The sequence below is a fragment of the Pristiophorus japonicus genome, chromosome 10 (genome assembly GCF_044704955.1).
Source record: "Pristiophorus japonicus isolate sPriJap1 chromosome 10, sPriJap1.hap1, whole genome shotgun sequence".
Classification (NCBI taxonomy): domain Eukaryota; kingdom Metazoa; phylum Chordata; class Chondrichthyes; family Pristiophoridae; genus Pristiophorus; species Pristiophorus japonicus.
In genome coordinates this window covers 142533732-142556765 of record NC_091986.1, presented here as the reverse complement: position 1 = coordinate 142556765, position 23034 = coordinate 142533732, and the positions used below count along the sequence as shown (strand labels likewise).

Here is a 23034-nt window from a genome sequence, read left to right as displayed (position 1 = left end):
TCAAGACCGATAGTACTATACTAAGAAGAGCAGTGAGCTCTCTTGGTGTCCGCATTAACAGCCCTCTCTCAAACACAATCACCAACAGAGATTAACAGATAATTCATCTCAAAGCAGTTTGCAGGGTTATGCTACGCACAAAGTAGTTGTGCATTTGTCTACATAACAGTCACTGTCATGAAACACTTTAAGACTTTTCTGATCGAGAGGTTAGAAGATCCTACATAAATAAAAGTATTTCTTTTTTTTCTATTGCCCTTCCACTTATGATGCCAATTTGCTTATCTTGACCTGATAAGTTCCGTCACCTCATGTTCAGACTGCTGGATGGAGTGCTGCATAGAAACAAAATGATGGAGGAGGAGGAGGAAAGGACACACAAGATTGAACTGCACTTCCTGTTGGCCAACCATAGAGCAATAGTGATTACTATATGGAGAACCCTGTGATGCAGCTCCCAATGGAGGGAGGAGGAAAGAAGTGCATTTGGGCAGGAATGATGCCATTTAAAGGTAGCCTGCATCTCTTAAAAGAGAGATGCACTTTGCCTTTGAGTATGGGAGTAAGGTAGAAAAGCACCGCACCAAGACAATGCATTGGGAGATTGCACTTGGGTGACATTTAGTATTTGCGGCAATTGGAAATAACAGATTTTGACTGAATTCCTTGGATGAGTATTTGTTGACAATGCCACTTAATGTGATAGAAATATCCATGCTGGTGTTTAGTTTGAGAACATTCATCTGGAGGGTCGAAGGACTGTGTCTGATGGTTGGAGAACTTTGATGTGTGGTGGGAGGGTTAATTCAGCCAAAGCATTGCTCAATGGTCTGCTGGCATACAGCTCTGGCAGGATTGCTCCTCCTTTGCATCCTCATTTTTCTCCACAGGTAGCTCCAAGGGCAAGGTTATGGAGCATGTAGCAGACTACGATGAATCTGGAGACTCTCAGGTATCGACATAGCTCTGATTGCAGCGCACCTCTGTGTCTATGCTGATAAGTGTCATGGTCCTCAAGCACCCAGCTTCTCATTCGATTGTCATGGTGAGATTGAGGGCTGGAGCTGAATAAGTGCCAGGATTGTACTGCTCATCACTTCACATCAGTTGCATGTTCAGTGAATGGAAGCCCTTCTTGCTCATGTATAGTCCAGGGTCTTGATGTGGAGCACCCAAAGCTATGTAGGTGTAGTCGATGATACCCTTCATCTGGTGGAAGCCTGTAATTCTGGAAAAGCCCAAAGCCTTGACTTTCTATTAATTCATTAATAGATTTGTGAAGAGTACATCCCTAACCTGTTTGATTTGATGCAGACATGTAACGCACATTGACTAATGCTCTTATGTTAGCTGCTGCAACTTGGATTGACCCTGAGGTGTAGAAATTCAGGATAATAGTCACATTCAAAGTCACAGGCAAGGAAGTATGTGACCTGGCCCAGGAATTCAATTGCTGCTGCAGCGAGCAACATAGCTCCTGGTGAAGTGGAGCCATTGTACACACTGCTCTTAACTAAACTGGATATATGATGTTCTGGTCCTGTAGAAGGCCTCCTACGACCACTCCTCCTTCGTTCTCTTCTCCCTGCACTGTTGCTTAATGCTGTTCCTCCGCATGATCTTCTAGCTACTATGGCAGACCAATTACCACGCCCATGTTGCAAGAAGGAAGTTTGTGGAGAAGCCGCTGGGCATAAATTCTCTCCAACATCCAACAAGTAACTTGCCACAAATTTTGCAGTCTGCTACAGCAACAAACATAGCCAGAAACAGGTACAAAAGCCCACTACAGTTTAAAACAACTACCTAGGGACTTATCTGCAGCTGAGAATCCCTTTAAATAACACTGCCACAGCGTTCATCCTGACTGTTCACGCCCATAATTTGTGGGCAGATCCAGCATTGAGGCAGCTGAGAATTGCAGTAGGGTCACGGTCAGGCGCAGGAGCCTCATTAGCATATATTTATTAGGTGGTCATCGGAATCAGACGGGTGCCGCTGTGGACAACCAAAAAGCGCTGAACGTAAAATGGTGTTGGGCGCATTTGCAGCGGGCACACGAGAACCACACACAAAATTACGAGGTCTAGCCCCCATCTTACCAGTGTATAATGGCACAAAAAGAAAATTGCAAAATCCTATGAAAATAAACCTTACCAACAAATTATATAAAGTCAAAACATCACATCTGACTGTATAATCAAATGCATTGCGATATGTCCACTACTTGATTAATTTGGTTCATAACAGCTACACACTGATTTAGAGAACTTCAGTGATTGATCAATAATGACATTAAACTCCTTTTTGTTTCTCCATCTTTGTTTGAGGGAATTTGTTCATTTTGTACCCAAGCTTCACATTTCTTGGTTAAATGTGCGCATTATGTTATATTCATCTATATCTATCCATCTACCATTCTTAGCCCACCCATCTAATTTGCCAAGATTTGTTTTAATGCTGATTGGAGTGAACCTTCCTGGTCATTGCCCTGTGGAAAGAGATTTTCCCATTTGTTATCACTTTCTGTTAAAAATTTTCAATAAAGCTAACTAATCTCTCATTAAATCCACAAGCCTTTATCTTCTTTAAAAGTCTCACATTAGGCAGACATTATACTTTTTTAATCTCAGTAAATTATATCTTTGTCACGAATGTAGTCAGTTTCTCAAAGAATTCATGAGGCCTAAGCTATCGCTTTTAAGCCATACTGACTACTACTATGGTCTCCATGCTGTTGAGATGAATATTGATTTTATCCATAACATACTCTCTACAGTTACAGACTTATGGATCAAAATAATCCCCAAATATAACGGATATTTGTCAATATCAATTTTGACTTTTTGATAGCAAAAGTTAATAATCGAAAATTCGCTTCCTTGTTTCTTTGCTTCTGCATCCACCAAAGATGCTGCACTTATATTAGGAGAAAATAAATAACTAGAAATGAGTCACAAGCTGCAACTCAATCAATTAATCCTATAAGTCCTATAAACATCAACTGAATCTCAAAATTAGGTTACAGCCTATAACTCGACATTATTTTTTATAATATGTGACTTTGGTTTATTGAAGGTAGATATTACAACTTCTGTCTCTTAATACTGTCAGGATATTTTCTGCATCTCAGTGTTTTTAAGATACAACATACACTAGAGGTTATTAGCTGCAGTATTACTATGTGATAACGAAGTAAATTTCAAATAATTTCTAGATACAGTGTGTTTTTAAAAACTGGAAATACGAACAATAGGTTTCCAAGTTAGATGTGTATTTGAGATTTGGTTGTGCTGAGCATGGGTGAAGAAGGTGGTATACACTCAAGCATTGCGGAGTTATCAACAACACCTCTCACAACTCAAAGCAGTTTGTAACCAGAAATGCCAGCCTTTTAACGTTTATCTAAAAATACTACATTTTTAAATTTAATTTTGTATTCCAACAAATACATATTTGTGCAATCATTTTAGATTTATTTTCCCCAAAACAGGCTTTTAATATGTCGTAGAAATGTTTTGTAAACAACACTTGCCCTGTATTCAGCCAAAGATTTTTTGCCCAAATTGGTACCCAGCAGGGGGAATCCATGCTAACTGGATAAAGCAGATCATGGTGGAATCTTTTTCCGTCCAAATCCTTATTCCTGTAGAACATAGAAATTTACAGCGCAGAAGGCCGCCATTTTGGCCCATCGTGTCCGCGCCAGCCGACAAAGAACCACACGACCCTCGGTCAGCAGCCCTCAAAGTTACATATAAACCTATGAACAATGAACAATGGCGGACAGGTAAAGAGAATTTGGCCCAACCAGTCCACCCCACACAACTGCGATACTCCATGTATCGCAACATTTTACACTCCACCCCATCCTGAGCCATGGGAGAGGCAAAAAAACAGATTAAAAAGCCAGGCCAATTGGGGAAAAAAATCTGGGAAAATTCCTCTTCGACCCATCTAGGCGATCGAAACTAGTCCAGGAGATCACTCTGGCCATATTTGATCCGTTAAGTACTTACCATTGTATCTGCGCCAGCCAACAAGAGGTTATCCAGTCTAATCCCACTTACCAGCTCTAGGTCCCTAACTTTACAGCACTTCAAGTGCCCATCCAAGCACTTTTTAAATGTGGTGAGGGTTTCTGCTCTACCACTTTTCCAGGCAGTGAGTTCCAGACCCCCACAACCCTCTGCATGAAGAAGCCTCCTCTCAAATCCCCTCTAAACCTTCCATCAAACCCCTTAAACCTATGCCCTCTCGTAATTGACCCCGCCACCAAGGGAAATATGCCCTTGCAATCCACTATATCCAGGCCCCTCAAAATTTTATTCACCTCAATGAGGTCTCCTCTCAGCCTCCTCTGTTCCAAAGAGAACAAACCCAGCATATCCAATCTCTGCTCATAGCTAAGATTTTCCATTCCAGACAGCATCCTCGTAAATCTCCTCTGCACCCTCTCCAGTGCAATCATGTCCTTCCTATAATACGGCGACCAGAACTGCACGCAGTATTCCAGCTGTGGCTTTCTGTGGTAGAGAATTCCACAGGTTCACAATTATCTGAGTGAAGACGTTTCTCCTCATCTCGGTCCTAAATGGCTTACGTTACCCTTAGACTGTGACCCCTGGTTCTGGACTTCCCTAACATCGGAAACATTCTTCCTGCATCTAACCTGTCCAATCCTATCATTATTTTATATGTTTCTATGAGATCCCCTCTCATTCTTCTAAATTCCAGTGAATATAAGCCTAGTCGATCCAGTTTTTCTTCATATGTCAGTCCTGCCATCCCGGGGATCAGTCTGGTGAACCTTCGCTGCACTCCCTCAATAGCAAGAATGTCCTTCCTCAGATTAGGAGACCAAAACTGTACACAATATTCAAGGTGTGGCCTCACCAAGGCCCTGTACAACTGCAGTAAGACCTCCCCCTCTGCTCCTATACTCAAATCCTCGCGCTGTGAAGGCATTTGCCTTCTTCACCGCCTGCTGTACCTGTATGCCAACTTTCAATGACTGATGTACCATGACACCCAGGTCTCGTTACACTTCCCCTTTTCCTAATATGCCACCATTTAGATAATATTCTGCCTTCCTGTTTTTGCCACCAAAGTGGATAACCTCACATTTATCTACATTATACCGCATCTGCCATGCATTTGCCCACTCACCTAACTTGTCCAAGTCACCCTGCAACCTCTTAGCATCCTCCTCGCAGCTCACACTGCCACCCAGCTTAGTGTCATCTGCAAACTTGGAGATATTACATTCAATTCCTTTGTCTAAATCATTAATATATATTGTAAATAGCTGGGATCCCAGCACTGAGCCTTGCGGTACCCCACTAGTTACTGCCTGCCATTCTGAAAAAGACCCATTTATTCCTACTCTTTGCTTCCTGTCTGCCAACCAGTTCTCTATCCACGTCAATACATTACCACCAATATTATGTGCTTTAATTTTGCACACTAATCTCTTGTGTGGGACCTTGTCAAAAGCCTTTTGAAAGTCCAAATACACCACATCCACTGGTTCTCCCTTGTCCACTCTACTCGTTACATCCTCAAAAAATTCTAGAAGATTTGTCAAGCATGATTTCCCCTTCATAATTCCATGCTGACTTGGACCGATCCTGTCACTGCTTTCCAAATGTGCTGCTATTACATCTTTAATAATTGATTCCAACATTTTCCCCACTACTGATGTCAGGCTAACGGGTCTAGAATTCCCCGTTTTCTCTCTTCCTCCTTTTTTAAAATGTGGGGTTACATTCGCTACCCTCCAATCCATAGGGACTGATCCAGAGTCGATAAAATGTTGGAAAGTGACCACCAATGCATCCACTATTTCTAGGGCCACTTCCTTAAGGATTCTGGAATGCAGACTATCAGGCCCTGGGGATTTATCGGCCTTCAGTCCCATCAATTTCTCTAGCACAATTTCCTGAGTAATAAAGATTTTCTTCAGTTCCTCCTTCTCACTAGACTCTCAGTCCCCTATTATTTCCAGAAGTTTATTTGTGTCTCCCTTAGTGAAGACAGAACCAAAGTATTTGTTCAATTGGTCTGCCATTTCTTTGTTCCCCATTATAAATTCAACTGATTCTGACTGCAAGGGACCTACATTTGTCTTCACTAATCTTTTTCTCTTTACATATCTATAGAAGCTTTTGCAGCCTGTTTTTATGTTCCCTGCAAGCTTACTCTCATACTCTATTTTCCTCCTCCTGATTAAACCCTTTGTCCTCCGCTGCTGAATTCTAAATTTCTCCCAGTCCTCAGGTTTGCTGCTTTTTCTGGCCAATTTATATGCCTCTTCCTTGGATTTAACACTATCCTTAATTTCCCTTGTTAGCCACGGTTGCGCCACCTTCCTAGTTTTATTTTTACGCCAGACAGGGATATACAATTGTTGAAGTTTATCCATTTAATCTTTAAATGTCTGCCATTGCCTATCCACCGTCAACCCTTTAAGTATCATTCTCCAGTCTATCCTAGCGAATTCACATCTCATACCATCGAAGTTACCTTTCTTGAAGTTCAGGACCCTAATCTCTGAATTAACTGTGTCACTCTCCATCTTAATGAAGAATTCTACCATATTATGGTCACTCTTCCCCAAGGGGCCTCGCACGACCAGTTTGCTAATTAATCCTCTCTCGTTACACAACACCCAGTCTAGGATGGCCAGCTCTCTAGTTGGTTCCTCGACGTATTGGTCTAGAAAACCATCCCATATACACTCCAGGAAATCCTACTCCACCGTATTGCTACCAGTTTGGTTAGCCCAATCTATATGCAGATTAAAGTGTTCCATGATAATTGCTGTACCCTTTTTGCACGCATCCCTAATTTATTGTTTGATGCCATGTACACAACTCCCACTAGCGTTTTCTGCCCTTTGGTGTTCCGCAACTCTACCCATACAGATTCCACATCATTGGGTAGTTGAAATCCCATACTATTACTGCCCTATGGTTTTTGGACTTCACAGAAATCTGCCTACATATTTGCGTGGCTCCGGTTGGGGTGGAGTGAGGTGGGGTGAAAGGGATGTCGCAGTTGTGTGGGGCGGACTAGTTGGGCTGGGTGCTCTTTATCTTTCCGCCATTGTTCGTTGGTTTATATGTAACCTTCAGGGCTGCTGACCAAGGGCCGCGTGGTTGTTTGTCGGCCGGCACGGACACAACGGGTCGAAATGGCCTCCTTCTGCCCTGTAGATTTCATGTTTTCTATGTTTCTATATTTGCTCTTCTCTCTCCCTCCCACTGTTTGGGGGTCTATAATACACACCCAACAATGTGATCACCTTTTTTTTATTTTTCATTTCGACCCATATGACCTCATTTGACGCTCCCTCAAACATATCATCCCTCCTCACAGCTGTAATACTTTCTTTAATCAATACCATGACCCCCCCCTTTTTTTTTTACCAACCTCTCTGTCGTGTCTAAAAATCCTGTAACCAGGAATATTGTGCTGCCAAACCTGCCCCTCTTTCAGCTATGTCTCTGTAATGGCTATGATGTCATACTCCCAAGAGTCTACCTGTGCTCTCAGCTCATCCACCATATTCGCTATACTCCTTGCATTGGAATATATACCATTTAGCACTGGAAGACTGCCTTGATTACTACTCACTAATCCATGCTTCCTCTGTCTTACAGATTAACTTTCTACATTCTTGCTTTCCAATTTCAGCTTTACTTGCTTCCCTATTGTAAACATGCATTTTTGTTTTAAAGTTATTGCTTAAAGGAACCATCCTTATAATTTGGCTGACAAACATTTTGCTTACTTACAAAGCACAGAATGCATTAAGTGAATTGTGTGAAATCATCATACAAAAAATGTCACTTTTTGACATCTTCAAACTATAAGAGGTTTGCCATTTTACAAAGACAAAAATATTAATTTAATGGATTTTGAAATTGTGCAAATTTCTGGGGCAACGCTACAAGATTAGTGAGATTTTAAATGCAGGTTTCTCATTAAACATATTGATGTAAATATACAAGTTTTTATTTATGATACCTCCAGCAGAGAATCTTCAAGGTGTGCTAGTTGAATCTTTTTCTCCTCTTCCTGTTGTAGAAGTGTTGTCTTGCGTTCCTCCAGTTCTGGTTTCTCGTGTTGTAAGGTGACAGCTAGCAACTTCAAGCAAAAGGACAACGATATTGCACTATTTGAAGGTGTATATTACTATGATTAATGAAGATTAACAGCTCACAAGTACGTAATTTTGGCAAACAAAAAATTGTCCTGAAGAGAAAAATCTTAAATTCCATCCAATTTTTTCCATATTCTCAAGCATTTGCTTTTTTCTATGCTTTACATAAATCCGATTGGCAATATGTCCAAAATGCATCCGCCCACATCCTGTTTTGCACTGGCCCACAGGGCTTTGACCCCATCCTTGCTGACCTACAATGACTCCCCAGCCCCCAACACATCCAATTTAAAACTCCTTCACGGCCTTGCACTTCCCTATCTTTGTAAACCCCCCACTGCAGACATGCACCCCACCCCCCCAAACACCCCTCAGTTTTCTGATTCTGGTCACTTCCACCAAAAAGTAGTAGTGCCTTTCTATCCTTGAAGTTACCCACTCCCTCTCACTCCTACTTTCCTTTGACAATCTATTCGAACTTAAAACTTGCTCTCTGCGGGCCTAAGCATCTGTTGTAAACCAGCTTTAAGTTCTTTAAAGTGCTTACTGTGCTTTTTTTCCCCCAACAGCAGTCATCCATCCTCCCTCTCAACCTGTTCACCATCTTCTTAGCACTTCTACCTGCCTACAACCTTCAGCAACCCCAACCATCGTTCTCTAGAACTTGCTCTTCAAAAAAAAAGATATAAAATTCATGTCGCAACCAAATCAAACACAAAAATAATCATTTAAACAGAAGCATATAATTTAGACCCATTCGTACCTTTAACACTCCCATAAGACATTGCAATTATTCAACCACCATAAATAAATAGCTCGAATAATATATTATACATAACATAACATAAAATGACGTACCCCTTTACCAGTCATGAACAATCCTACCGGAAATTATTAGTTAAAAGTTTAATCAAAAATATTAGCGTTACTGCTTTACCTGTCCCCTGAGACCTTCTCTTGTCGTTGTAAAGTTAACCTCGCTAACAATAGAAGCTGCATCAGGTGGAATAGAAGGGTTGGGGTTCCGGGTTGCCAGGAATAGGCGGAATTCTTCATTGTAGTCAATTATTTTATCCCCAATTTGTACAACATAACGAGGTCCTGTAAAATAAAAATCAAATATACATGGCATAAAAGTACACTACAGTACACTTTAATTTTAAAATTAAAAAATTTGTACAGGCATCCTATCTAAATAACTTGCAGTTATGTAGTGCTCTTAACTCAATAAAGAACCCAAGATGAATTACATAAGAAAAAACAGATGCCAAGCAGTAGTGGCAAAGTTAGGAAAGATACCAAAATTTTGGTGAAAATGATAGATGTAAAGATTTTGAAACGCCAAGCAAGAAGTTGCAAGTTGGAAGGAAAACCAGAAAAAAGGGACCAGTAATTGAAGGTTCTGTCACTGATGGTGGAGCTGGGGAAGAAGGATGGACAGAAGTACAGTAGAAGAACTGAAGGGTGCAGACAGGAGTGCAAGGCTGGAGGAAATTGCTGAGGTAGCGAGGTGCAATACCGGAAGAAATTTGTGAAGGAGGATGAAAATTTTGAATTCAATGTATTGTCGGACAGAAAAAAAATAGAGGTCAAGAAGAAGAGGTGATAGACAAGCAGTACTTCGTACATGACAGGATGCAAATGGTGGAGTCTTGGTCAATGTGGAATCTGTTCAGACTGACGCCCAGGAGGTCAGCATGGATGGTGTTGAAGAAGTTGAGCTGGATTTTACCAACCTCGGCGAGTGACGTCAGTGGTGGGTCACAGCTTCGCAGCTGGCTCCAGCCCGCTGTGTAGAATGATTTTCTCCTGATTGGGCTTGTTAAGCCCACCCAGCACATTTGCTGGCCAATTGAAGGAAGCGGGTCTGATGATGCGCAGCCGGTTTCCTTAAAGGGACCATGCGCAAATTAATTTTGGCATTTGTACTGTCAGTGTTCTACAGCATTGAGGTGCTACAAACATTGACAAGCACTGCACAATGGTACACGACTGCACCCAGGCCCTCCCATTCTCCCTCCATATGCTTATGAAAGGAGTCACAGCACACAGAGAGGTTCTCTTCACTTCCAATGGGCAGAAAAGACCTCCCCAGGAGACCAACGCAGCCTGGTTGCACATTGCACAGAAGAAACAAGCAGGGATGTCGTCAGTAGGAGCTGGCTGCAGTAGCGCAAACCTTTCAATGATCTCAGTAGATCAAGAAATGTTACTACAAAGCCACACTCAACCTCATCCTGCTGTGCCACTAATCACATCCCCATCACTCTGCCTTCCCAACCCTACTCCTGTACATCCTTACTCACATTAACTTACCTTGCACCTCTAACCATTCCCTCTCTATCTATGATTCTATCCCCTCTCTATCTACATTATCACATCCCCATCTCACTAGTCACCCCTCACACTCGCCGTCATCCTAGTCCAATCATACCAACTAACAACAACACTGATGTGTTTTAGCCAATGTTCATGTAAAGCTTCTGGTAATGTGTTGTCAAACATTGAAATCTTTCTTTTCAACACTTTGCGTTCTTGGACAGATTTGTGTGAACCTTGGAAGTGGCTCAGTGAGTTGCAGTGAATGGTGAGACATAAGGGTACTCCCCGCAATGCTGATGTGTGTGAAAGGAATGGCTTGGGCATTGTAATGGTGCTTTATAGTGTTGGTGTGGGGTGGTGCCAACCTGTGCCCTTATGTCTCAACACACAAGATCCCTGATTGTGTCCTCCTGTGCAATGTGCAACCAGGCTACATTGGTCTCCTGGGGAGGTCTGTTCAGCCCATTGGAAGGGAACAGAATCTGCATGTTGTGACTCCGTCCATAAGCATATAGAGGGTGTCATGGGAGAGCCTAGTTGTAGCCGTGCAACTTTGTGCAGTACTTGTCAGTGTTTGTAGCACCACAGTGTTGTGGAACACTGACAGTACAACTGTCAAAATCAATTTGTGCATGGTCCCTTAAAGGAAACCGTCTGACGACGAGTCATCAAGTGACAGCATCAGACACGCTTCCTTTTAATTGGCCGGGAACCTTGCTGGGCGGGCTTAACAAACCCAATCAGGGTTAAGTTGTTTGGGAGGCCGGGATGGAGATAGCAGCGGGGTCAGGACCCGCCATCTACGTCACCTGCCCTGGTCCCGCCTTGGTAGGCAAAATCACGGCCAAAGAGCCTGAAAAAGGATATGGACAGGTTAAGTGAATGGACAATAAGGTGGCAAATGGAGTATAATGTGAGGAAATGTGAGGTTATTTGCTTTGGTAAGAAGAATAGAAAAACAGTTTTTTTTTTAAATGGTGAGAAACTATTAAATGTTGGTGTTCAGAGAAATCTAGGTGTCGTCGTACAGGGAACACAAAAAGTTAGTGTGCAGCTACAGCAAGTAATTAGGAAGGCATATGCCATATTGGCCTTTACTGCAAGGGAGTTGGAGTACAAGAGTAAGGAAGTCTCACTACAATTATACAGGGCTTTGTTGAGACCACACCTGGAGTACTGTGCACAGTTTTGGTCTATAGAAAAGGGCAATTTCTGCCCCTTGGACTCCAGGGGAATCAAAGGATATGGGGATCGGACAGGAAAATGGAATTGAGGTTGAAGATCAGCCATGATCTTATTGAATGGCACAGGAGTCGCAAAGGGCCATATAGCCTACTCCTGCTCCTAATTCTTATGTTCTTACTGTTGCGAGGCCCCAAACGAAATGTTACTGTCAGACGCTGCAGAGTTTAGTGCAGCGAAGTGGCCCACGGACGTACCATGTGGCCTGGTACTTCAATCAGCAAACAGAAGCTCTCTCATTATTTATGACATAGATGTTTATGCACATTAAATACCGAAAGGCTCTAGTAATGAGGGTTTTTTCCCCCTTTCCTCCACCTGCTGTGTGGATCTTTTTTAAGTTTATGAACTTAGAAACAGAGAAATTAGGTGCAGGAGTAGGCCATTCGGCCCTTCAAGCCTGCACCACCATTCAATATGATCATGGCTGATCATTTTTGCAACTTTAGTACCCCATTCCTGCTTTCTCTCCATACCCCTTGATCCCTTTAGCCATAAGGGCCATATCTAACTCCCTTTTGAATATATCTAATGAACTGGCCTCAACAACTTTCTGTGGTAACGAATTCCACAGGTTCACAATTCTGAGTGAAGACGTTTCTCCTTATCTCGGTCCTAAATGGCTTACCCCTTACCCTTCGACTGTGACCCCTGGTTCTGGATTTCCTCAACATCGGGAATATTCTTCCTGCATCTAACCTGTCCAGTCCCATCAGAATTTTATATGTTTCTATGAGATCCCCTCTCATTTTTCTAAACTCCAGTGAATACAGGCCCAGTCGATCCAGTATCTCCTCATGTGTCAGTCCTGCCATCAGTCTGGTGAACCTTCGCTGCACTCCCTCAATAGCAAGAACGTCCTTCCTCAGATTAGGAGACCAAAACTGAACACAATATTCCAGGTGAGGCCTCACCAAGGCTCTGTACAACTGCAGTAATACCTCCCTGTTCCTATACTCAAATCCTCTCGCTATGAAGGCCAACATGCTATTTGCCTTTTTCACCGCCTGCTCTACTTGCATGCCAACTTTCAATGACTGATGTACCATGATACCCAGGTCTCGTTGCACTTCCCTTTTCTTAATCTGTCACCATTCAGATAATATTCTGCCTTCCTGTTTTTGCCACCAAAGTGGATAATGTCACATTGATCTACATTATATTGCATCTGCCCACTCAGCTAACCTGTCCAATTCACCCTGCAGCCTCTTAGCATCCTCCTCACAGCTCACACTGCCACCCAGCTTAATGTCATCTGCAAACTTGGGAGATATTACATTCAATTCCTGCGTCTAAATCATGAATGTATATTGTAAATAGCTGGGATCCCAGCACTGAACCTTGCGGTACCCCACTAGTCACTGTCTGCCATTCTGAAAAGGACCTGTTTATTCCTATAGATACAAACCCTCAATGCAGCAATCACTTCCTTCCAAACACAATGGGCCCAAGTTTCCACAGGATAAAAAACGGGCGCCCCTCCGAGCTGTGCGCCCGTTTTTCGCGCCTAAAACAGTGCCAGAAAAAAAACGCGCTATTCTCGAGCGCTTTGCAGCTCCTTGTCTGTTTGGCGTGGCGCCCAGGGGGGGCGGAGCCTACACTCGCGCCGATTTTGTAAGTGGGAGGGGGCGGGTACTATTTAAATTAGTTTTTTTCCTGCTGGCAACGCTGCGCGTGCGCGTTGGAGCGTTCGCGCATGCTCAGTGTGAAAAAAACCATTGGCACTCGGCCATTTTTGTAGTTCTTTGTAGCTGTTTAATTTTTGAACATTTTTTAATAAAATCACATTGCCATCAGCACATCAGCACTGTCTCCTTCCCCTCCCTCCCCTCCGCGGCAACAAACGGCTGTCTCCTTCCCCTCCCTCCCCTCCGCGGCAACAACCCGCTGTCTCCTTCCCCTCCCTCCCCTCCGCGGCAACAAACCATTGTCTCCTTCCCCTCCCTCCCCTCCACAACAACAACCCGCTGTCTCCTTCCCCTCCCTCCCCTCCGCGGCAACAAACCGCTTTCTCCTCCCCCCCCCTCTCCCGCTCAGCGGCACGAACGGCTTTCTCTCCCCCCCCCCCGCCTCCCGCTCAGCGGCAACGAACGGCTGCAGAATTCTCCCTGGCTGAAGCACTTTCACACAGGTAGAAAGATGGTTTATTTAATCTTTTCTTTGCTTATAAATGTTTATTCAGGTTGGATTTATTTGTATAATATTTGTAGAAGTATAAATAAGGATTTATTGTAGAATTTAATGAGTTCCTTTCCCCCCCCCCCTCCCCCCCCCCCACCTCGTCCTGGACGCCTAATTTGTAACCTGCGCCTGATTTTTTAATGTGTAGAACATGTTTTTTCAGTTCTACAAAAATCTTCACTTGCTCCATTCTACTTTAGTTTGGAGTACGTTTTCACTGTGGAAACTTTCAAATCAGGCGTCAGTGGCCGGACACGCTCCCTTTTGAAGAAAAAATTCTGTTCCAAAGTAGAACTGTTCTACCTGACTAGAACTGCGGAAAAAAAAATGTGGAGAATTGCGATTTCTAAGATAGTCCGTTCTCCACCAGTTGCTCCTAAAAATCAGGCACAAATCATGTGGAAACTTGGGCCCATAAACACTACTAGAGATCATTAGTCCTTGCACTTCAATATTTAAAAAATAACTTACATTTGTGCTTTTGGGTGTGCACAGAGTGCATTGTGTAAATCATCTACATTTCCACTTTTTTCCTCCCAGCAAAAACATTTTAAAAACCTGAGAATTGTTTTCTTCAAAAATCCATTGGAACACAGTTCTTTACTTTTCATGGACATCATCATCATCACAAGACAAAATCCTGTGTGCCATATGTAAATGCATCAATTTCCAGCCTCATATCGCTTAAAAAAATAATGGGATTTGTCAGGAGGTATAACCTTACGCTGTACACCAGCCGTAAAATTTTCATACGTAATTGCTGGGCAATTGGTGGGCAATTAGCCCAACTCTGCTCCAGCAATTAGGATTTCAATGTCGGTGTGGATCATCTGTCAAGACAAGTCGGAACTTGACAGATTGCAAGTTCGGGATTTAGTGCATGCACAAGCGCATGTGGAAATCCCAAACTTGCTGTCATTTCAAAGGCTGTATTACGCTATACTCTCAGAGTACTGGCCCATAATATTCTCTGCGAGATGCAAGGTACCTTCCTACCAGAAAATCTCAGCGAAAAGTCAAAAGCCAACAAAATGTCGCAAATTTTGTGGCAAACTAGTGTCCAATAATTGGTTTACAGCTCCCATTAATTATATAGCAGTCCCATCTACCACCAGTGCTGAGGTGAAACCATTACATCTCGTTTTGATCCCCTGACTTGGACCTGGAGAAGGAAGAAGAGGTAGTGCCACAACTGCTGTAGTTATCACAAACTTGTAGCATTCTGCTGTCGTTCTTGCATTAGAGTACTGCATTAGACTGCATTTTATGTTGAAGCACTAAACAAATTCAGTCATGAAACATTTTTATGTTTCTGACGTAGCTTTGATGCATGCTAACCCTAATGAGAAGAATAATTCAAACAGTATTATTTTATTCATTTGTTTTATGTGCTATCAGATCATAATTTTAGATTGCTCAAAAGGGTCAAAAATTTTGTTTCGACACAACTTCCCAAAAGAAATACATTGTATGTTGTTTATTTGAGATTAATGCTGTTCATTGATGCGTGCTTTATGCTTTTCTCTGTATATAATGCATAGTCTGCAGATTGATTGCAGAATATAATAAGGTTTGTGAAAGGATTAGCAGTCTTTTACCCAACATTCAAGAAAATATATGTAAAACTCAAAAGTGCTGATGTGGAAACACCACCTGCAATTCCTTATGGAACTTCACTTATCTGACTTTCTGATTAATTAATTCAGTCTACACTTTTATTCTCCTGATACATTTTGTACATCAACAAATACAGGGTTGTACACATAAAATTGAATAATCTATTTGCATCATTTTGCTTTGTAACCTCCAGATATTTTATCAAAGTGAAAGAGTGACTCTAAATCAACTAGTTGCATGTTAAACACAAAGAATTAGATGTAATTATTTATTTATCTTTAAATTGAAGTTACAGTTGTAACTCTTTTAATTGTCGAGTGTTAATTTACATGCCACTTCGATCTAGGGCTTTCACTAGCCCTAATAGACCCTAATAGGGGGTCTGAAACACTTAAACCCTTACTTTAAACCCAACCCCACAAGTTCGGGCCTACCTCAGGCTTCTCAGCACACCACCCATCGGCGACTGGGTCTGCTGCAGCGATGACCGGGCCTCCTGCGGCGAAGACCGGGCCTCCTGTGGCAAAGACCTGGGCCTGGCGATCGGGCCTCCACCTCACCCTCCAGCGGTGATTGGAACACCTCCAGCGGTGGCAGATGGGTCTCTCCTCCACGACTGCGTCTGGGCCTCCCCGACGATGGCTGGATCTCCTGCGGCAACAGGGGACCTCCTCCTCAACGGCAACCAGGTCTCCTCCTCTCCTACAACGGCAGCTGGCCTCCCCTCCTCCTTCAGTGACGACTGGATCTCTCCTTCCCCACCGGTGACCGGGTCTCTTCTCCTCCTCCAGCACGTGGTGAGTACCGTGGCTGTGACCCACCTGACCTTTCACTCTTAACGCCAGTGGGCCACTGTCCTTCCCAATGCCTGCCCCCAACCAAGCCTCGGACCACCTACCGTCAAGAGCGCTACTCAGCGCCGAGCCTGAGGCCAACATCTCGCCATAGGCAAGAGGGCCCATATAGCAGTACCTGGTCTCCAGTCATCTTGGATCCCCTTGCCACTGGATCAAGACCTTGCTCAGCTAAGCCCGTGTGGTAGCCGGTGTGTAACGAACACTCCACGTTAAAAGAATTCATGCACAGGCATCTTCCACTCCTCAAACATGAAGTTCGGGACTTGGAATGTCAGGACCCTCATGGACAACTCCAACAGCGACAGGCCGGAACACCGCACCGCCATAGTTGCCCGGCAACTTAGACACTTTGATATCGACATCGCCGCCTGAAGCAAGACCCGGCGGGCAGGGGAAGGCCAGCTCAAGAAACAAGGTAGAGGTTACACCTTCTTCTGGAAAGGCAAACCAGAGGAAGAACGCCGCCTCCACGGAGTTGGTTTCGCCATCAAGAACGAGCTCGTCGACCACCTCAAGAACTCTCCCTGCGGGGTTAACGAACGCCTCATGACTCTTCGACTCACCCTATCCCGGAATCAATGCGCAACAGTCAGCAGTGCATATGCTCCAAACTCGATGCAGCAGATGAGACCAAAGAGGGTTTTTACTCCAGCCTCGAAAATCCCTGTCCCGCGTCCCCGCGGACGACAAACTGATCCTCCTCGGTGACTTCAACGCCAGGGTTGGCAAAGACACAACCCTTTGGGGAGGCGTGATTGGCAGAGAGAGGATAGGGAAAGCCAAGTCCTGTAGCACCCTACGACTGACAAAATGTCTAGAACATGAATTTGTCATCACCAACACCTTGTTCCGCCAGAGGAACAATTACAAAACATTGTGGCAAAACCCTCGCTCCAAACACTGGCACCTGCTCGACGATGCCATCGTCCGAACCAGGGATCGCAAGGATGTGCGCATCACCCGCGCCATGACAGGAGCTGATGACTGTTGGATGAACCACTGCCTAATCCGATCCATCATTGACATCAACATAGCCCCAAAGCAGAGGGGCAGCAGAAGCAGTGCCGCAAAAAAGTCAATGCCTAGACACTTAAAGACCCAGCTAAGAGAGCCCTATACAGTCAGCGCCTCACAGCTAACCTGCCGTGCCTTGATGACCCCGAGACGCAGAATGCCCACAGCGCTTGGTCTGCCCTCCAGGCTTCCATAACCAATACCTGCAAAGAGATGCTTGGTCATTCAACCAGGAAACACCAGGACTGGTTTGATGAGAATGATCAGGAGATCCAAGAGCTAATAGATCGCAAGCACAAGGCATTTCTGAGCCTTAAGCATCAACCCAACTCGGGAGCAGCAAAGCAGCATCATAGACGGCTCAAGGCTGAGGTCCAACAAAAAACCTGGGACCTAATAAACAGGTGATGGGTGGAGAAAGCACAGGAGATACAGCAGCTGGCCGACAGCCATGATGTGCGAGGATTCTTCATCGCAGTCAAGCCCACCTACGATCCAAACACCCAAGGCCCCACCCCACTGCTGGCCAAAAAAGGGGAAACACTCATCAAGGACACCGAGACAGTCAGGGCCTGCTGGAAGGAGCACTTCGAAGATCTCCTCAATCGAGGCTCTGCCTTTGACCTGAGTGTTCCCGACTCCATCCCGCAGCATGCTACCTGCCACCACCTTGCCAAAACCCCAACACTGCATGAGGTAGAAAAAGCCATAAGACAGCTTAAAAACAAGTCTACGGGAGCGGATGGAATCCCTGCTGAGGCACTGAAGTATGTCGGAGAGGCACCGTTGGCGCGAATACATGACTTCATCTCTCTCATCTGGAGGGAGGAGAGCATGCTGAGAGATCTCAGAGATATAGTGATCGTGACCATCTTTAAAAAAGGGGACAAGTCCGACTGCGGCAACTACAGAAAAATTTCCCTATTATCAGCCACTGGGAAAGTCATCGCTACAGTCCTCCTCTACCGTCTTCTCCTGTGACCGAGGAGCTCCTCCCGGAGTCGCAGTGCGGATTTCGTCCCCATAACGGACATAATTTTTCTTGCACGACAGCTGCAGGAAAAATGCAGCTAACGCCAGCCCTTATACATGGCCTTCTTCGACGTTATAAAGGCCATTGACACTGTCAACTGCGAGGGTCTATGGAGCGTCCTCCTCCGTTTCGGATGACCCCAAAAGTTCATCACCATCCTCTGCCTGCTCCACGACGACATGCAGGTCGTGATTGTTATATATGTATACTCGGTACAGTCACCAGAGGGCTCATCCCTTGGCAGCACAAGTATTTAAGGAGGCTTCACAGGTTGGAGAGGCACTCTGGAGACCTGCAATAAAAGACTAAGATCACACTTTACTTTGAGCTCAGTGTTCAGTCTGACTCTTTCTCCATACACAACAGTGATCATTACCAACAGATCCATTACAGACCCAATCCACGTCCGGACCGGGGTCAAACAGGGCTGCGTCATCGCCCCAATCCTCTTCTCAATCTTCCTCGCTGCCATGCTCCACCCCACAGTCAACAAGCTCCCCGCTGGAGTGGAACTTAACTACAGAACCTGTGGGAGTTTGTTCAACCTCCGCCGTCTCCAGGCCAGGTCCAAGACCACCCAATCTCTGTCGTTGCGCTACAGTACGCAGACGACGCCTGCATCTGCGCATATGCAGAGTCTGAACTCCAGGACATAGTCGACGTATTTACTGAGGTGTACAAAAGCATGGGCCTTACGCCAGGCCGTAAGACAAAGGTCCTCCACCAGCCTGTCCTCGCCGCACAGCACTGCCCCCCAGTCACCAAGATCCACGGCGCAGCCCTGGACAACGTGGACCATTTCCCATACCTCAGGAGCCTCTTATCAACAAGAGCAGACATTGACGACGAGATTCAACACCTTCAGCCTTCAGCGTGCAAGTGCAGCCTTCAGCCGCCTGAGGAAAAAAGTGTTTGAAGACCAGGCCCTCAAAACTGCCACCAAGCTCATGGTTTACAGGGCTGTAGTAATACCCGCCCTCCTGTATGGCTCAGAGACATCATGGACCATGTATAGTAGACACCTGAAGTCGCTGGAGAAATACCACCAACGACGTCTCTGCAAGATCCGACAAATCCCCTGGGAGGACAGACGCACCAACATTAACGTCGACGACCAGGCCAACAGTCCCAGCATTGAAGCATTGACCACACTTGATCAGCTCTGCTGGGCAGGCCACAGCGTTCGCATGCCTGACACAAGACTCCGAAAGCTCGGAGCTCCCTCACGGCAAACAAGCCAAAGGTGGGCAGCGGAAACGCTACAAGGACACCCTCAAAGCCTCCCTGATAAAGTGTGACATCCCCACTGACACCTGAGAGTCCCTGGCCCAAAACCGCCTTAAGTGGAGGAAGTGCATCCGAGAGGGTGCTGAGCACCTCAAGTCTCAATGCCGAGAGCATGCAGAAATCAAGCGCAGACAGCAGAAAGAGCGTGCGGCCAACCAGTCCCACCCACCCTTCCCTGAACGACTATCTGTCCCAACTGTGACAGAGTCTGTGGCTCTCGTATTGGACTATTCAGCCACTAAAGAACTCACTTCACGAGTGGAAGCAAGTCTTTCTCAATTCCGAGGGACTGCCTATGATGATGATGATGATACTGCCTCGGCAGGGATTCCATCTGCTCCTGAGGTCTTGTTGTTCTTCAGTTGTCGGATGGCCTTTTCAACCTCATGCCGGGCTGGGGTTGCGCTGAGGTGGTGGTGGGTAGCACGCTGTGGAATGAAGTCGAGGACACTCACGTCAATGTCAGATTCGAGGTCCAGGAGTAGGGATGGGAGGGGCAATGAGGTCAGGACTCAAGAGCAAGGACGAAGCCCAGGAGCGAGGACGAGGCCCAGGAGCGAGGACGAGGCCGGGGCCCAGAAGCGAGGTCAGGGCCCAGGAGTGGCACAGCGTGAGCCAGCAGCAGGTTCGGGGCCCTCAGGGAAGATGCAGCACGGGCCAACAGCAAGGTCGGGAGGACTACACTGCATCTTATGAAACCCAGGGAGAGAGGACCTGCGGGAAGGAGGGCGGAGGACAGTAGGAGTATGTTTGTGTGTGTGTGCATGCTAGGTTGATGTAGCAGAGCCTTGTCTCCCATTGTCTTGGATCTCCTTGCCGTTGGACTCTCTGTCAAACCCATGTGATAGCTGGTGCGCATCGGCCACCTCACGATAAAATAATTCACACACAGGCATCTTCCACTCTTTAAAATGAAGGACCCTCGCGGACAGCACCAACAGCGACAGACCGGAACACCGTACTGCTATCGTTGCCCGGGAGCTCAGACATTTCGATATAGATATCGCTGTTCTAAGCGAGACTCAGCGGGCAGGAGGCCAGCTCAAGGAGTAAGGTGGTGGTTACACCTTCTTATGGAAAGACAAACCAGAAGATGATCGCCGCCTCCATGGGATAGGCTTCGCCATAAAAAATGAGCTAGTTGGGTATCTCAGCAACTCCCCTTGCGGAATAAACCAACGCCTCATGACTCTTTGGCTCACCCTACTCCGGAACCAGTGCGCTACAGTCATCAGTGCATACACCGCAATACTGGAAGCCACAGACGAGACCAAAGAGAAATTCTACTCCAGCCTTGAGCAATGCCTGTCCCGAGTCCCAACGGACGACAAGCTGATCCTTCTTGGCAACTTTAATGCCAGAGTTGAAAAGGACACAGAGCTCTGGGGAGGTGTGATCGGCAGAGAGAGGGTAGGGAAAACCAACCCCACGCTACTCTCCTCCTGACGAAATGCTTAGAACACGATCTCGTCATAACCAACACCTTGTTCCGTCAGAGATACTAGTACAAGGCTTCATGGCAACACCCTCACTCCAAGCACAAAATTCCACCACGATCAGCCCTAACAACAGCAGCACCAGGCACACCAGCAGCATCAACAACACCACCACCAACCTTCTCCGCAATCAACTGATGCTACACGGACACAGACATAATGTGGTTGGTGCTGCTGGCGTGCCTGGTGATGCTGGTGTTGGGCTCATTGTGGTCAGATCTAAGGGCCAAGTTGACAGAGTGTAAATGGTTCCCATCCTGATGGAGTAGATATCAGTTGAAGGTGAGATGAGAGAAGCACTCTGTCAAAGGTGAAAGAGGTTGCTGCAATGATGTGAGCCTGGCTGGAGAGTTTGCTGCAAAGACTAAAGCACAATATGTCTTCCAAGGAGAGAAACCAAAGAGTGTCTGGGTTTGGAAAATGTGTATGTGTAAGTTGTAAGGTTTTATACAAGTTTTAACGCTGTCACCAATCATCTAATTCAATGCCACTCAACCTCTACCGCAGATAAACAGATGGAGTTCAGGAGCAGTGTGAAATCCGTGGGCGACCTGGTAAAGTTAAATGGTGAGTAAAATATCACTGTTGAGGGCTTCTGAACAAGCCAATGGCTCAATTGCCTCCCCGCCACTGCCGGTTAGGTCTGCTCGGCGCAGGGACGAAGGACATGTGAGAGCGGGTTGACAGCGGGGTCCTAACCCGTTGTCAATCTTTGTCAATTTCCTGGCCGACCCACCCCCAGTCCCGCCCACTGAGGGTCGGCGAAATCACGGCTTTATGTCCTTCTCATAGCTCACTTTCCCACCTAGGTTTGTATCATCAGCAAATTGGATGCATTGTACTCGGTCCTGTCATCCAAGTCATTAATAACTATTATTTATATAGCGCCTTTAACATAGTAAAACTTCCCAAGGTGCTTCACAACAGAATTACAAGACAAAACAGATAAATTTGACACTGAGCCACAAAAGAAGAAATTAAGGCAGATGACCAAAAGCTTGTTTAAAGAGGTATGTTTTAAGGAGCGTCTTAAAGGAGGAAAGAGAGGTGGACGGGTTTAGGAAGGGAGTTCCAGAGTTTAGGACCCACGCAGCTGAAGGCACGGCCACCAATGGTTGAGCAATTATTGAGGAGCGCAGACATCTTGTGGGGTTGTGAGGCTGAAAAAGATTACAGAGATAGGTAGGGGAAGGCCATGGAGTGATTTGTAAACAAGGATGAGAATTTTGAAATCGAGGTGTTGTTTAACTGGGAGCCAATGTAGGTCAGAAAGCACAGGGGTGATGGGTGATTGTGACTTTGTGCGAGTTAGTACACGGGCTGCTGAGTTTTGGATGACCTCAAGTTTACGTAGTGTGGAATATGTGAGGCCGCCAGGAGTGAGTTGGAGTAGTCAAGTCTAGAGGTCACAAAGGCACGAATGAGGGTTTCCGCAGCAGAAGAGCTGAGGCAGGGGCGGAGGCGGGCAATGTTACGGAGGTGGAAAAAGGCGGTTTTAGTTATGCCGCGGATATGTGGCTGGAACTTCATTTCAGGGTCAACTGTGACACCTAGGTTGCGAACAGTCTGGTTCACCTTCAAATTGATGCTGGCTAGTGGGATGGAGTCAGTGGTTAGGGAATGCAGTTTGTGGCGGGGACCAAAGATAATGGCTTCAGTCTTCCCAATATTTAACTGGAAAACATTTCTGCTCATCCAATACCGGACAAGCAATCTAACAATTTAGATAACAAGCAGGGGTCGAGAGAAATGGTGGAGAGGTCGAGCTGGGTGTCGTCAGTGTACGTGTGGAAACTGACGCTGTGTTTTCGGATAGCG

General features: G+C 45.5%; 1 protein-coding gene across 3 annotated transcripts in view; it reads right to left on the bottom strand.

The window, feature by feature from the left end:
• Nucleotides 1-23034, bottom strand: part of dync2h1 (dynein cytoplasmic 2 heavy chain 1) — a 994370-nt gene that overhangs the window by 543418 nt on the left and 427918 nt on the right. For all 3 annotated transcript variants that reach the window (XM_070892150.1, XM_070892151.1, XM_070892152.1), the window contains exons 67-68: nt 9105-9268; nt 8032-8151 (exon numbers count right to left, since the gene is read on the bottom strand). In XM_070892150.1, coding sequence (XP_070748251.1) covers nt 8032-8151; nt 9105-9268 — 284 coding nt within the window. The remainder of the gene's footprint in view (nt 1-8031; nt 8152-9104; nt 9269-23034) is intronic.